Below are 16716 nucleotides of genomic sequence, written 5' to 3'. Positions count from 1 at the left end.
TTTGACTTCAAAAGTAATAGACTCCACAGGAACAACAGTTCGTTGTTCAGATTGCCCAGGGCTAAGCTTTGGACCAACTTTTTGGTTCTATCTTCTATTTTCCTTTCTCAGGTAAAGAGACCTAACAGCCTGGTGTCTCTACGACTCGGTGAGAGAGCATTATTCTATTTATTTTTAAGAAAATGAGAAGTGAAGTGACTCGCCCGTTAGATAGATCAGTCAGTGGCTCTCTGATTCTAGATTAGTCGCTCAAAAGCTGGAGCTTTTCCCACCGCTCTAGAATAATCAAGCAACTGTCCACACCATCCAGGGTCAGAAGAAAAATCAGCTACGGGGGGAAAAAAGGCAAACCGGTCCTGAATGTCCTAAATGCACCACTTCTCCTAACAGAAGTCATTGCCTCGTTACCCAGGGAGCCTGCTTGCCCTTGGCTGCTGGAGACTCACATTTGGTTGGCAGTCGAACTTCTTGCAGATTAGGAAAAGGACGCCTCTGTAGGAAGTCTTTGAGCCTGAATACACCGTTTCAGCCCCTAATTGCCTTGCTTAGCCTGACTGCAAATTGCCTCTCCCCCCCCACCATGTAACCGGAGCCTGGGGGCTACCACCCACTTTTGGAGGAAAAAAAATAGAGAGAGAGAGAGGAGGAGCGTCAGAAGAAAGAAAAGAAAAGACAAGGAAAGGAGAAAAGTCCTGAGAAACACGTTTTGGCAGGCAAGGACTTTCAAGACGACCATGTGTTCTCCATATTGTGAAGTCCCTGCCCTTTGATGTTTTTTTTTTTCTTCTGAATGTAAAGACATTATTCTTTTTCAAACCAAGCGTAAGTATTATAGACATTAAAACAATGAGGCCCGGACGAGGCTGACTCTGTCTTTAACTCGCCCTTCCCCAAAGAGCTTGCTTGTAGGCTATCTCTGCTGTGTGAGTACATACATAGGCAGAGCATCCAGGGCAGCTGAGATGTTTTCTGCCTAAATAGCCCTGGATGTGTTCGGAACCCTTTAGGGGACATCAAGTTACTAAAGAAGCTTTTTTTTCTTCAGAGAAATAGGGGTTAAAATCCCCAGGCATTTCTTCCTTCAGTTGGACAAGACGTCTGGCTGATGGTGAGCATTCTTACCTGGAGGAAAGCAGGAAGAGAACCCAAATTCCCAAAGATGCTTTCCCGATTCCCAGGGGACAGTGCTGGGAGAGGAGTTTTTCTTAAAATATAGACCCAGAATCCAAGGAACTTTCTGAGTTTTCGGAAGTCCCAGTGGAATGAGATCATATCTCTGACCACGAACTACCTTAATTTCCAATGAGGAAGTTCTTCCTAGGGTATTGGCTTCTTGTCTGAAGGACATGAAAAGAAAAAAAAAGTTTCAGTTTATGATGTGAGGAATTATAAATCACAACCGAAGATATTTGTCAATTTACACTCCAATCATTGGGGAATTTGTTCAAATAGCCTTTGTCTTTCTGTCCCTCTGTCTCTGTCTCTGTCTCTGTCTCTGTCTCTGTCTGTCTGTCTGTGTGTCTGTCTGTCTCTCTCTCTGTCTCTGTCTCTCTCTCTCTCTCTCTCTCTCTCTCTCTCTCTCTCACACACACACACACACACACACAAACAGACAAACACACTGCCCCCCCACCATGAAATTCACATTTTACGGTCCTAAAAAGTGATAAAAAGTAGTGGGAGACTCACGACTCTAGGCATTTCATTAGGGGTCAGAAAATTAGACCCTTCATTTCTCCAATATTTAGATCTTGTGGAAGGAGAAGACTGACAAAGCGAATTCTATTTCTGAGAAGTATAGAGAGCAGTGGTTTATACTCCCCTCTAGGCTCTCTAGCAAATTCATCTAAAGACTGGGTACAGTAAAGATTCTGGAGTCTTTGAGAAGGAGAAAATGATCTGCTCCCACTGCACTTTGGATTTGAAAGGCGGGCACTACCTAATCTGTGTTTATTAGCAAAACTACTAATACTGATGAAGACAAAAATCAGATGATGTCTATGAAATTCTTTGTAACTAGCTATATAGACTGTCATATAAATGTCAGCTATTCATAGCAACTCACTAATATGGTGCTTATGTTACTGATGTTGTGAGAAGCGGAACTGTGATTTCTTCCTGAGAATGAATTCCCAGAGTGAGATTCAATGCATCTAGGTAGATCGACTGCTCCTTTCTGGAGTTTGTACTGGAGACATATCTGGTTTAAGTGACTTGTCCTGAGAAAGAGAGAGGCTAAGTGATTTGGTCAGTCACACAATAAGGGCAGAGTTTGATCTCAGGACTTACAACGTTTGGCAGAAAGTTCTGTTCTTTTTGCCACCTAGCTGACTCATTATTACTATATTATAATTAATGCTAAAAATGACAGTATACATTACAGAGACTTTGTAATTCTGAAGTAGTATACACATGTAGCTGCTATCATTGTCATTAATATGAAGGTCCACACTAGGAATATCTTACTGATAAACTCCTTTCCCTTGTTTTGTTACACAGAAAGCTCTACAATATTAAACTACACATAACTAGTTGGCCCTGACTGGCTCATATCACTATTGTAGGACCTCTCCTAGCTTTACTGTTCCTCCAACTTTTGTTTCAAAAATTCTACAAATGTCAATGGTTTAGACAAAAAAGAGTTGTTTCAACTTCGTAGTTTGCTCATTGTGTAGAGTCTTAGATACTTGCCAACTATGGAGTAATATAACCAGAACTTGAATCCAGGACATAATAAATTTAAGCAGGGATATCTTGGGAGGATAAAGGATCTCTCTGCTCTCTGTATTTGGATGGAAACAATACTGGTGAAGAATGTGTTGGGGACTGGGACATTTAGAGCAAGTCTAGTAAGTCTAGAGTTAATTTAGATTGTTTATCTCTAACCTAGTTCTTAGCCCTTGGAAGTTTGGAATAGTAATATTTTTAGGAGGGAGTTTGCCAGAATAACCACCTGAATATTATTAGGGTGAGATGGGGGCACATATTCTCATTGCCAATTTCTCTTGGGCCTCTACTTTGGATTGTACTACTTTCCTCCTCTCTCTCCCCAACCCTCTTCTCTCCCCACCCCCAGTTGGTGGTGGGGTAAGATTGAATTGGTAAATGGTCAGTCGGTAGGCAAGATGATTTAGTAATGAAAAAATATATTTCCATAAAAGGCAATTTTCTTCAAATTACCTTCAAAGAAAGTGGTTTGGTTTTAGAGTCAAGAATGTCTGCCTCTGACCATAATAGCTTTGTGACTTTGGACAAGACTTTAAACTCTCAGTGCCTCCTAGAGAATTTTCTAATAGAGAAGCTGCCCAACTGCATTGGTGGAGGGAGTTTCCACTCTACGGAGTTTGTTACATGGATGAAACCACTGCTTTAGACAACAAAATTATTTTCCAATAAATTGATGACTTTCAGAACAGCCTCTCAATCCACTTAGAGTACTCAATGGAGCACTTATTTCCTATCTCCATGAGCAATAAAGGAAAATGACTCATCTTTGTCCTTGTAGAAGCTCAAGTTGGTGCTATTTAACAGGGAACAGGATTGAGAAGCACTGGAGAAGGCAGAGGGGAACATGACTACTGAAATTCCTTATGCTACATTTGTCCTGGAATGAATCAAAGGCACCAGCGGAAGACTCTATTAATACTGCAACAATAGAGCTGAATTTCTTCCTTTCTTTGACCTTTCTTCAACCCAAGTCACGAGGAGAATTGGCGCCCATAATGTATTAAAAAACATACACACAGAACCCAGATCCAGGTATGGAGACCACATGGTCCTACAGATAGAGTGAAGAAAAATAATCTCCAAGTGAAACCAGGCCAGGAGATGGAAGGAGTGGAGGGGGGCCCAAAAGAGTAAGGTGAAAGGAAGCAAACCCAGAAGCAACAACTTCTCAGCTTCCTTCTGAAGTCCTGGAAACAGCCAGTCTTCAGGATGGAATTTAGTTGATTTTCAGACCGTTTGAGACTGTTTGAACTGTTGTTCCTCAGCTTCCACCAAGGATATTTTGCCTTTGTTGGTTTACAGTTTGAGTGAGCCTCCTACTATTTCTCATATCAATACTATAAAGATCTTTGTCTTTCCTTAATGTGGACATGCATGCAAGTTCAAATTGTCCTTCCTACTTTGTAGAATTTAGATGATTTTAAAGATCTGCCATGGATGAAGATAGATAGCTCTAGTGTTGAGAATCACTGGGATTAGGTTGGTTCTCAGAAGACAGATCAACAAAAACTTCCTCACATAACACAATCACTCACTCTACACTTCTGCTCCTGGACTGGAAATAAATTCCCTCCTCAAAATCTTGCTTTTTATAAACCTTAGATTTCTTCAAAGCTCAACTGATCATTCTTGACCTCTCAGCTGCTAGGATCCTCTCCCATTACCTCTCCTCTTGTCCTCCCCTCCCCCCGCCATGTAAACTTGAAGAAAGAGACTTTAATTTTTGCTTTTGTGTAGGACTATCTATCTATCTATCTATCTATCTATCTATCTATCTAGAGAGAGAGAGAGAGAGAGAGAGAGAGAGAGAGAGAGAGAGAGAGAGAGAATATTTAATAAATGAATAATTGACTAATGAATTGGTTGATTCCTAAGCTTGCATGCAAGCCATTTCCTTCTTTATAGAGCTTGATTGTGCTCCATAGGCGTAGTACTCAGGAATCCAGAGTCACCAGCTCATAAAGGAGATATTTCTGACCTCAGTAAAGCATGTTTACTTAAATTTTGAAAAATTTATGGCTTTCTTTGTCTCAAACAAATGATAGTCAAGAGATTACTAGCTAGGGAAGGAGTCCACTATTTCAACTAGATGGAGCCTGCGGAATGAATTTGAACCTTGACTACATCAGGATTCTTCTCCTCTTCCTTCCTTCCTTCCTTCCTTCCTTCCTTCCTTCCTTCCTTCCTTCCTTCCCTCCTTTCTTCCTTCCTCTTCTTTCTTTCCCTTCCTCCCTCCCTCCCTTCCTTCCTTCCTTCCTTCCTCCCTCCCTCCCTCCCTCCTTTCTTTCTTCTTTCTTTCTTTCTTTCTTTCTTTCTTTCTTTCTTTCTTTCTTTCTTTCTTTCTTTCTTTCTTTCTTTCTTTCTTTCTTTCTTTCTTTCTTTCTTTCTTTCTTTCTCTTCTTTCCTCCTTTCCTCTAAAATCACAAGTTTTCTGAATGGACAACTCAGGTACACCAGTTCAGTAGGGAAGCAGCCTGTTGTAAGTATACATGAAAAAACTGTACCAAAAAATGTAATAACATCAAATTCCACCCAACTAAAGACAGAATAAGCACCAGACTGGGGACAGTAATCTTCTTGGAGGGCTGAGCTTAAATGGATACTCCAGCGGTCTTTGGCAGTCAACGAAAAACATTGTTTTTGAAACATGATCTTGCATAATTCGGACTCGACCGCTGTGGAAATATATGCAGCATGTTCACTTTCCTTCTCTTCTCTCACCATCCCCAAACTCTACCTCAATTCTGTATTGCGGGGCTGAGGCGGGGGTGGGGGTGGATAATAAAGTCGAGACCGGTACCATCTGCGGCGCTAAGTGAAGGGGTGGGGGGGGGGCGTTGCAAGCAGTTGAGTTCATTGAGCTTTCCTCCAGCCACTCTAACCCGGGCCGAAACCATTAACCGTTTACTTAGGATGCTGAGGCTCAGTCCATTTTTTCTCTTTCCTAAGAGTTTGAGACACCTAACTGCCCGATAGCTATCCCTAAAGCAACTCCAACTGGAGTTCTATTTTCTCAGCTAACAAATAAATTAAAATAAAATATAACATAACATAATATAAAATAAAAATAAAACTAAACTAAACTAAACTAAACTAAACTAAACTAAACTAAACTAAACTAAACTAAACTAAACTAAACTAAAATCCTTGACTCCTTCCGCGCAGTCCGCTTGAAGACAGCGCCGGCTCGGCCGCCCGTTGGGTCCAGATGCGGCCGCCCGAGGATGCAGGAGTCGGTTTACCAAGGTCATCGTAGACGCATCTGGTCAGACGATTTCCCAAATGCGGGGCTCTCCCAGATGGTCCGGCCTCTCGCGGAAGGCAAATCAAGCCCAGTCAGTTCTCCGCGAGTCCAGAGACCCCCCCGCCCCTTCCTCCACCAGCTAATGATCGCAACTGCAGCCAGGTTCTCGGTCGTGATCATTTCCGGTGAGGAGGAGACAAATACTGATCTTCCCGGATTTAAGGGTAGCTCCTGAAGAAAGGACAGCCACCTTATTCCTTCCTGTTCTTTCAAAGGGTGGTGGGAAGGTCATAAAACTGAACCCCTTGGAAAGCAGTCTAAGGAAGGGGAAGGTCAGATGGGAACGAAACCATCGATATAGGACTGGAAGGATTTTTGAAGGCCATTGAGACCAGCTTCTTCATTTTTACAGATGAGGAAGCCAAGGGGACGGGTGATGAGGGTATAGGTCTAGTAAGTGTCCGAAGCGGGATTAGAACCAGGTCTTCCTGGTTCCCTGTCTAGATCCCCTATGTCACTCTACTTCTAAAGAAAATGAGTCCTAAGGAGTGTCATGGTTATGTGAGCCAGGGGAAAGACCGTGAAGAGGTCCTGCCTGAACCCACCCAGCTAGGAGAGAGATGTATGCAGGTGCCGCGTTAGAAAGAGCCGTACCCTCAGATTTGGGGAAGCAAGAACATGGAAAGGAGATGCCGAGGTTTCCTGGAGTCCCAGGGAAGACCCATTCAGTCAAACAGCGTCAGACTTAGACCTCCACTGCTTTCGGGGCAGAAGAAATCAGAGCTTTCATTTTAGGAACTCTAAAGTCCTGTTCACTTCTAGGTCTTATGATAGGGATGATAGGGATCTGAGATTTCACTGGAATAGGAACTCCCTAGATGAGCAAACCCCCCTTTACCAAAGAAGGTCGTCATCCCCTCTGCAAGTGACAGTCTTAAAGAGCTGCCTAGAGAAGAGACAGACAGGTGAAATGGTTTGCCCAGGGTCAACCAGCCAGTGTGTTTAGGAGTCGGAACTCGAACCCCAGGTCTTTTTAGTTCCAAGTTTGATGTTCTATCTCCACACTGCACCACACCACAAGGCCTTACTAATTTCAGTGATGAATTTACGTAAACTGGCCTTGGTAGCCCCTTAGCCCACCACCTTTTCGGAATTTCGTAGACATTTTTTAAAGTGAAAGTGATCATTTCAGACAAATAGGATGTATTTTTTGGTACAGACGCTGCCAAAGGTATCTTTTTGGAGTTTGTTTGTTTGGTTTTTACTTTTTTTTTTTTTTGCAGGGTGAGGATTCAAAAACAAACCGAAACCCCAGATTCTAGACTCGTTTAAAAGCAAGCAAGCAAGCAAGCAAGCAAGCAAGCCAAACAAGTCAAAACCTAGATTGGAAGGATCTCAGTTGTGTTCATAACTCTAGAAAGGACCCTGGGGGACTATGGTGCAACTCCCTCATTTTATAAATGCAGAAAATGAAACAGAGAAGGTAAATCCAATATCTTCATCTCAACCCCAGTTTCCGAGCCAGTCAGTGCTCTTTGTATAGTTTATGAACTAGCCTCATACACAGTGTCTGGCCGGTGGAAGGTAGTTTAATAAATGCTTGAGTTTACTGACTGTCAGATTAGGCTCCCAACGGGATTGTAAACTCCTGGAAGGCAGGAATCTATCTTACTTTTTTTTCCTATTTCCTCCCCTCCCCCACTCCCCACTGGAAGGACCTATTCCTGGCTGGGCACCAATATAGCAAGTGCTAAAAATACACTCTTATTGATTGATTAGGAGACAAGATGGTGCGACTTGATCAGAGACTTGGCTTCTAGTCCTGGCTCAGAAACTTCCTAAGGGATGACAAGTCCTGTCCTTTGTGATTGAGTGACCTTCAGCAAGTCTTTAGTCTGTTGGAGTTTCATCTCTAAAAGTCGAAGGAGAGGAGTAATGTGCCTTTCCTTACAACCTTGATTGAGCTGTGGTGAGCAAACCTTTACACAATGTGAATTATTTATGAAAGTCTTGCTTCCTTTCATGTATTCCTACCTCAACTCCCGGGTCTCGGAGAAAAGATTTTTTTTTTTCCTTTGGATCATATTTTGTTATTTTCAGGAATAAATGATTTTGATTGCTATTAAAAAAAAACCTTAATAATATCATTTCTGGCCAAAGAAACGGTTTCCAAACCTGAATCTGAATGTGAACCACTAGGAAGTGAGTGCCTCAGGAGACACTGAGAATTCCTTGGGGTGCTTCGGACTTCTAGGTCGGAAAAGATAGGAGCTGGAGGCTGTCTCCAGGTGCGGAGCCCAGGTTCCAGCACCAGGCGAGAAAAACTGGTAGATGCGAAACGGCAGCTCATCAGAGGAGAGTAGAACCTTAGGGGCACCCTGCTTCTTTAGCTCAATTTCTTTCTTTCTTTCTTTTTTCTTTCTTTCTTTCTTTCTTTCTTTCTTTCTTTCTTTCTTTCTTTCTTTCTTTCTTTCTCTCTCTCTCTCTCTCTCTCTCTCTCTCTCTCTCTCTCTCTCTCTCTCTCTCTTTCTTTCTCTCTCTCTCTCTCTTTCTTTCTTTTTTTACGGACCTGATACTTAAAAATGAACTTTCCTGGTAAGCTAGTAACAAATATCAGATCCTTTCTCCACCCCCCCGCAAAAAAAAAGTTATATTCCAATTAAAACGTGCATCAGGGACCAAAGAAACCCGATGACGTCTATCTACCTAACTTGGACATCTTCGCAGCTAGTGTTTTGTTTCTAAGGTGTCCCTAAGTCAGAGTCTGAATTAATGCTACAATATTGACAATTACATTGACTGTTCGATGATGCCTTCATTTTAGCTTCCCTTCCTTTTTAAACTTTCCGAGTCCAGGGGGGTGATTCCTTCGCCCTGCACCCCTTCCTCTTCCTTTCTCTGGGAGCTTCTCAGGTATCTGAGGGAATCGAGTTTGCAAGTTTCTTCACATCTCTCCTCTTTTCTACAGACTAACTTTGCCTATTTTTTCATTTACAAGTTTCTTATCCCCCTGACTTGCAGTTTAAAATTCCACTTCAGACACTTAAATAACTGTATCACCATGGGCAAGTGTCTTAACTTCTCAGTAATTCCTTTTTCTCAATTTAATGGTCTCTGAGTTTTCTTCCAACTCTAAATCCATGATTCTATCTCTGCTTGAGTTCCTGCTGTTCAGGAAGAGAAAATGTTGGAAACTATTCTGCTAAGCAGAATCGTGAGTGGGGCAAAGAGCTTTCTTGGCAGAGCGCAGGATTTCTCTTCTTCATGCCTGCATGCAGAGATCATAGAATTGAGACAGGGTTGGATAATTGTGCAACTTCCTCACCCCAAATTCTGTTACAGTGTAGCCTGTGCTTTTAGTTTTCACTAAAATATACAGAACTTTGCATATAACAAAATATGCAGATCTTATACCAAGGAAAAGGCCTTAGAAATACGCTTTCGGGGCAGCGAGGTAGCACAGTGGATAGAACTCCAGGCCTGGAGACAGGAGGACCTGAGGTCAAATTTGAATTTGGATACTTAATAATTACTTAACTGTGTAACCTTGGGCAAGTCACCTAACCCCATTGCTTTGCAAAAAAAACCAACAACTTCCCTTCGTCAAAAAGTTAAAGTGATTATGATATGTAGGAAAAATATTTGCATTTGTAAAAACGTTATTGCTCTCCATTTGTCTCACCCACACACAATGTTTTGTTCCAAGTAATAATTGTATACCTTGCCTTGCCTGCCCTTAGTCCTCTCTCTATCTGTAAGATAACAGAACAAATATATGAAGCCAATAAAGAATCTTGAAAAATGATAATGAAGAAGAAACATAATCATAAGTTAAATGGTGAAGGGGGGTACATTGAAGGGGGTACATTGCCAGTAAATTGCAATATTGGTATCCCCAAGTCAGATAACCAAAAATAGCTAAATTGGTGCAGAACACATCATTGTTTATTCAAAAGAAAGGAGGTGTGATTTTTAAGATGTGGGTCATCTTGGAATTCTTCTATGTGTGAAAAACTCCCTCTTCCAATGCAGATCACATAACTATCTATGTCTTTCTTTAGATGTTGAGAGTTTGGATGACTTGTCCCAAATCACCTAATATTAGAAGAATACTTTTAACTCAGGTTTTCCTGATTCCAGTGGAGTCTAGCAATTTATCCAAGGCTGCACCAAGAGAAAAAAAAAATGTTTGTTTCATTATTTAATATTAGTAATTGGACAGATAAGAGAGGGGGATATCAATGGGTATTCAAGAAATGATAAACTTTTTTAAATGATGAGAAAAGGAGTTATTATAGTCTGACTGGGTCCTTTGAGTAGCTTTCATTTCATTGCTGCCAGTCTTGGAATTGTTGTTCTCCAACTGGAAGAAATCAAGGCTCCCAGTTTTTAGAAAAATGTTTCTCAGATCCAGAGAAATTAAATGATCATAAATGAGTTTTATCCTAACTGAAGAGACTATTAACCAAAGAGAGAAAGGTTTGGACTAGCTTTATGAGAAGGTAAGTGTGGGTTTGTTGTGAATGGATGCATCTAAGAGCTTTGCATGGGGTACAGGATACTTTCTAAGGAAAAAGGGGAAAGAGAATTAGCAATTTAAATAAATGATCCATTAACATTAACCATTAAAATTTTTCAAATGGTGGGCCTGATTATTCAAGACAGATTTCATAGGCTTTTTTCTAACTCTGCATGAACTCATACCCTCTAGAAGAAGATAGATAATGAAGGTAAGGAGGGGTAGAAGAAATGAGAATGACTTGCAAGAGAGGAAATTCTCCCCCAGAAAATGTTTTAGGAGAAGAAGGCATAAAAGAAATATCCTGCCTCCTACCAACTCCATAGAGCAAATTACTCCTTTACACCCACCCTCATCTTGTCCTCTGTCCTTGGTTTGACTTGCTACTGATCCTCAAAGTTCTGCCAAGTACATCTCCCTCTCCCAAGAATTTTCATTTAAGGAAATTAAAAGTGTTTTTTTCAGGTTTTTTTTTTTTGCAAGGCAGTGGGATTAAGTGGCTTGCCCAAGGCCACACAGCTAGGTAATTATTAAGTGTCTGAGGACAGATTTGAACTCAGGTACTCCTGACTCTAGGGCAGGTGCTCTATCCACTGCGCCATCCAGCCACCCCCCAAAAAACTAAAGTTCTGACAGAATGAAAAAAAAAAAACATCTCACTGGGTAGTTTAGGAGATGACTTCCCACTCCTACCTCACTTCCCCACTTTCACTTTGAGATGTCTTAAGGTACAGTTAAGTCATGATTGCATGGAGACCTGTTAGGTCCCCACTAAGAACTTACCATATCTGAGCAGGTCTCATTATGGGGGATGGGAAGGAACTCAGTGGAATGGAGTGTTAGGGGGAGTCTTGGTTTTAAATCAGTTGTTTTTTTCTTCCCTCCCCATCTCTGCCTCCCACCTTCTTTCTCTACTGTGATAGTCCAAGGATATTATAAAAGCACAAGAGGAGAAGACATTTATAGAAAATTCTCAACCCTCCTCAAATTAATCAGCATAGTTGAGGTAACTTTCACATTCCTGGGAATGATGATAAGTATGATAATGTGTGGAATGCCTTTGTACAGAGCTCAAAGTGCTACTAACCCCCTGAGCCAGGTTTCCACCTTGATCTAAATCATTCCTGTGTTTTATTACGGATGTAAGATCCTCTTTTTCAGGTCACTAGGAGACCACACTAGGGGACCACACTGACTATCCACAGGAATACACAGGTCTTCTGTAGTTACCTGGACCTGGAGTCCTATGATGAGATTCAAAAAAGTGATGCACCAGGAAGAGGAATTTCCAGAGAGTAGTGAAGGATGGCATGAGGAGATAAAAAAAAATTCATAACATTGGGGGCTATATCAAAGAACTTCTAGCCCAAGTTATCCCCATCCCCTTTATAAAAATGAGGAAACCGAAAGTGAAATTAAATTTCCCAAGTTCATGGTTATTAATAGTAGAACTGAAATTGCAACCCAGTTCTCTCAATTCTAGTCCAGAGTTTTTCAGCTTGTTTCTGTCTGTATTATTCTTTCTGTGTTTTTGCCCCTCCATTCTGTATCTCTCCATTGAATCATTCTAACCCTCCTCAGCAGGCTACAACCACATGTTAAATAAAGATCAGGAATTTAATGTATCTTGAAAAAGTACATAGGAAAGAAAGATGCTCCCTATCTTCTGGGATATTGAGTCTGTAGGTGCTACTTCAGTTCTGTTTCTCTCTCTCTCTCTCTCTCTCTCTCTCTCTCTCTCTCTCTCTCTCTCTCTCTCTGTGTGTGTGTGTGTGTGTGTGTGTGTGTGTGTGAATCTCTCCCTTCTCTCACTTTCTTATCCAGTTCCAGTCTGAGTATAGCAAAAAACAGATGGAAGAACACATTTCAAGGGCAAGTGTCCAGCCTTTAGCTTTTAGTTATGGTAGCCCTCTCTAGCCTCTTTAACTCACCCTGAAATCAGATAGAAGGGAAAAGAGGTAGGTGGTAAGGGTCAGACTGAAATAATGCAATACAAAAAATGCTATCTAGATTTTTGTTCTGATATTTATTAGCTATATAATAGTGGATAACTCACTGATCTCCCAGTCAGTGACCTCATCTATAATATAAGGAAAATGATACTCTACCTATTATACAAGTATGTTGGGAGAAAACTCCTTATAAGGAGCTATTTGTATAGAGGTATAATTATTATTCCTAACTTGCATTAAATTGACATCCTTAAAAACCTTTTAAATAAGGCAGCCTGAAGCATGGGAAGAAGTGGCCTCAATGTATTTTGAACTAGAAGTAAGGATAGAGAGGCAGTGAGTGGTAATATAGAAAGGGCTTGAAGTCTGAAGACCTTGATTTGAATACCAGCTCTGCCTCAGACTCTGTTACTATATGTAAATCCTTCCCTTCTAATTCATATTAAGGTCTCTCCTTCCCAAGATGTCCCAATCACTTACTGTGCCCTTATTTTGGAGTTCATCCCTGAGCACTGCCACGAACAATAGGAAAGAACAAGAAACAATAGGGAAAGACAGGGATGGCAGAACAAAACACTTACTGATAAAGAATCTGACCTAAGCATCTAAGTATGGCAGGTTGCCATGTGGAAGAACGATTATATTTGCTTTTGGGGGGGCCCAAGGGAACTAGGAGGAATGGATGAACATTCATTGACTCAATCAATCAATATTAAGTGTCTTCTATGTGCTAGACACTGCACAAAGTGCTGGGAATAAAAGCAGGCAAAATATAGTTCCTGCCCTCAAGAGGCTTATGATCTAGTGAGGGGGAAAACAAGCAAATAAAATATTAAAAGCAAGCTATGTATAAGATAAATAGAATATAAGTGACAGAGGAAAGGCATTGGAATTAAGATCTTTTGGAGAAGATTTTCTATAGTACGTGGAATTTTATTTGAAGCTGAAGGTCAAAAAAAATCAGAAAAGAGGATGAAGCATGGGGAATAGCTGGAAGAATGTCTGGAACCAAGAGGACTCAGATAAAGCAAGCAACAATCTAACTGTTCCAAAGTGAAACTACCTGCTTTGGGTGGTAATATGTTCACTGAATTATCATAGCATACATGTTACTGCATAGGTTTGAGTTGGATTATATTGTCTCTGAGATATAAATACCAGCTCTACCGCTTGCTTTTTTTTTGTAATTTTTAGAAAAATCACTTCTAATATCACAGGTTTGGTTTCCTCAAGCCCAAAATAAGAGACTGATCTCATTGATTTTTCATGTCCATAGGTTTAAAATCCTATGATTCTAAAAGAAGGCAACAGTAGCCATTATCATACAGTCTCTCCCCGTTACAAGGCTTGCTTCTTTTAACATCTTCTACTAACCACAGTCCAGGTACAGAGAGAGCACTTAGCTAGGAGACTGTTCTATTCTAAGTTTCCTTGGAGAGTTCAGAAATGTACTTGGAGAGTTAAGTGGGTTTTTTGAGCACTTCCTCTTCTTTTTCAGACTGATATTGAGATATTGAACCTAGTTAGTCCAAAAGTGTGGAGCCCATTCGTTCATTTTGTGTTTAACACCCTAAAAGAGTTCAATGAGAATTCAACAGCATGGATGGCTTTTGGATATGGATTTTGAACAGTATATTTTTCTTTTCACTCTACATCTCTGAAATATTAACAAACATGTAGTAGAAGTTAGTTCCAAACAATTGCTCCAAAGGAAGACCTGTATGCTAGTCTTCCCGATCCTTTTTTTTTGTTTTTTTGTTTCAAGGCATTGGGGTTAAGTGACTTGCCAAAGGTCACACAGGTAGGTAATTAGTGTCTGAGACCAAATTTGAACTCAGATCTTCCTGACTCCAGGGCTGGTGCTCTATGTACTAGCAAAGCTCCCAGAGAGGAAGCAAAATCCCTTATTCACAAATTAGAGCCTCTTTCAGAAGATCATGGTTTTAGAAAGGGAGGGGAAAGGAGAAGAACAAACCATGAACAATAGGAAAGGACAAGAAATGATAAGAATTCAGACAGGTGCAGGAGAGCAAAACTCTTTCTGATAGAGAATCAAATCTTAATGAACTGGCTTAGAACTGACCTTAAGTACCTGGAGTGATGCCATATGGGAAAAAAGGTATTTGTTTTGTTTGCCCAAGTGAACTAGGAGACATAGGTGAACATTTCAGTGTGGATAATTTTAACTCAAGCAATCAATAAGAGTCTATTATGTGTTAGATATTGTGTTGGGGATTAAGAGAGACAAAAGATAGTTCATGCTCTCAAGGAGTTTACACTCTGAGGAAAAAACAAGCAAATGAACATATAGAATAAATAAGAGACAGTTAACAGAGGGAAGGTATTGTAATTAAGAGAGTAGAAGGAAGGAGGGGGAGGGGAGAGGAGAATATAGAAATGAAATCATTACATAAAGGATGAAAAAATGGTTTAAATCTCTTAAAATCACAGGGGGAAGTGAGTGGCTCTGATAGAGTCTCTGGAGAGCAGGCATAGAGCATGGAAGTATTTAGCAGTTTCAGTGCCATTACTGCCTAACAGGGTGTGAAAAGTAATATGAATGTAAAATACTGTGGGAAAATGGAGTGTTTCCAGACCAGCAGCAAGAGACCCCATGCCACTTTGGGAAAGATTCCGGCATCCAGGACACTACGTTAGAGCTGTTTCAGTGCAACAAAGTTGGAACAGGGAGTGGGCAGCGTAAGAGTGGAAGAGGCACATTATTGAGGATGGGGCCTTTGGGACAGAGTGGAAGGAGGGCGGAATAAAAGTCATTGGAATAGTTAACTGGGCTTTTAACTAGAGGGTTGAAGGGAAAACTGTCTTGTGCCTTAAACTACAAGTCAGGTGTGATTGGGGAATGTATTCTTGAAAGTGGCATTCTTCAAAACTTTAGAATAAAAATATTATTTTTTAAAAGAGATGAATTCAAAGAAGATATTGGATAAATTTTCCTCCCACTCTTTTCTAGAGGTTCTAGGTCTCTGGGTGTGGAACAGTACTTACAGCATTAGACTTTTTGATGTGATGATTACATTTGGTTATTTTTTTTCCTCAATCTTTAAAATTTTGTTTTAAGGGATGACTCCCTGGGAGAGGGGAGGAGGAACGACAGAAGGGGAATAGAAGTGAAATAAAATATAACAATAGAGATATAGTTTAAAAGTTTTTAAAAAAGAAAGAGACTAGGTTTAAGGTAGAAGGATAGTGTGTCTTGCCAAGGTAAAAAGATGAGTTAGTTCGGGAGATTCTTTGTAATTTGAAGAATCCAGATGTTTCCTCTCTAAATGGTTTGGGGCTTAAAATGATCAGATTTCTTTCTTTTCTCTCACTTAGTCCCAGCCTGTTAATTTCTCCAGATATATCTAAGCATATACATGTATGAGTTTTTGTCTACATGTTTGTTCCAACATGTTTAAGATTGACCAAATCAAGAGGCACGCTGCTTAGAGGACTCTTCCTGCCCTTCCCCCACAAGGGTACTTCAATCAGTCTGCTCTAACACTTTCTGAGCCCTCACTTTTAAGTAGTTCCTCTTCGTACAGGAGAAATGTGAATACTGGTCACAGAGAAGAGAGATGTAGGAAGAAAGACATAGATTGGGAGTACCAACAGCCAGGGGGAGCTAGAGGTAACCTGATTTTCCCCAGCCACTCCAAAGAGAGTAGAAAGAAGCAGCCTGACCTAGAGGAAAAAACAGTTGAGGTGGTGGGAAATTCTGAAGGGTTTCTCTGATTAAAGTAAGATTCCCTTACAGTGTCTAATGCATAGCAATAATTTGTTGATTGATTGTTCCCTGCATACTGAGTATGTAGACTTTGAACCATCAAAGACCAGTTTCTTAATTTTTTGTGCCATTAACTTCTTCAGAATCTTTTCTCTTCCCCTCCCCTCCCCTCCCCTTCCCCTCCCCCTCCCCTTCCCCTCCCCTTCCCCTTCCCCTACCCTTCCCCTTCCCCTTCCCCTTCCCCATTCCTTTCCTTTCCTTTCCTTTCCTTTCCTTTCCTTTCCTTTCCTTTCCTTTCCTTTCCTTTCCTTTCCTTTCCTTTCCTTTCCTTTCCTTTCCTTTTTCCCTTCCTTAGGAATAACATAGCTTAAAGGAAAGAAAAACAGGCAAGAGAATTATTGAGACATCTCCTTACTACAGAAGGCTTCCTAAGCAGACTAGCTAAGCAATACAGCTTTGGAAATGACATGCTGATCTTATTATCTACCTAAAAAGAAAAGTAAACTGTACATAATAGAGACCTGCCATTTCATGTACCATACTCTTT

The 16716-nt window shown here is 40.7% G+C and overlaps 1 protein-coding gene across 2 annotated transcripts in view; it reads right to left on the bottom strand.

Moving 5' to 3' along the window:
- The window catches only part of SCRG1 (stimulator of chondrogenesis 1), a 153294-nt gene extending 148810 nt beyond the window's left edge, over nucleotides 1-4484 (bottom strand). The window contains exon 1 of one of the 2 annotated variants that reach the window (XR_012476946.1): nucleotides 1123-1212. Coding sequence is in view for 1 of the 2 variants with exons in the window: in XM_074228960.1 (XP_074085061.1) it covers nucleotides 1123-1348 (226 nt within the window). In the remaining variant the exon portion in view is untranslated. Of the gene's footprint in view, nucleotides 1-1122 lie in introns of both variants that reach the window. The other variant, XM_074228960.1, reaches the window with a different exon arrangement.
- Nucleotides 4485-16716: the final 12232 nt, after the last annotated feature.

The sequence above is a fragment of the Macrotis lagotis genome, chromosome 3 (assembly GCF_037893015.1).
Source record: "Macrotis lagotis isolate mMagLag1 chromosome 3, bilby.v1.9.chrom.fasta, whole genome shotgun sequence".
Taxonomy (NCBI): domain Eukaryota; kingdom Metazoa; phylum Chordata; class Mammalia; order Peramelemorphia; family Peramelidae; genus Macrotis; species Macrotis lagotis.
This window is presented reverse-complemented; position numbering and strand designations above follow the sequence as displayed.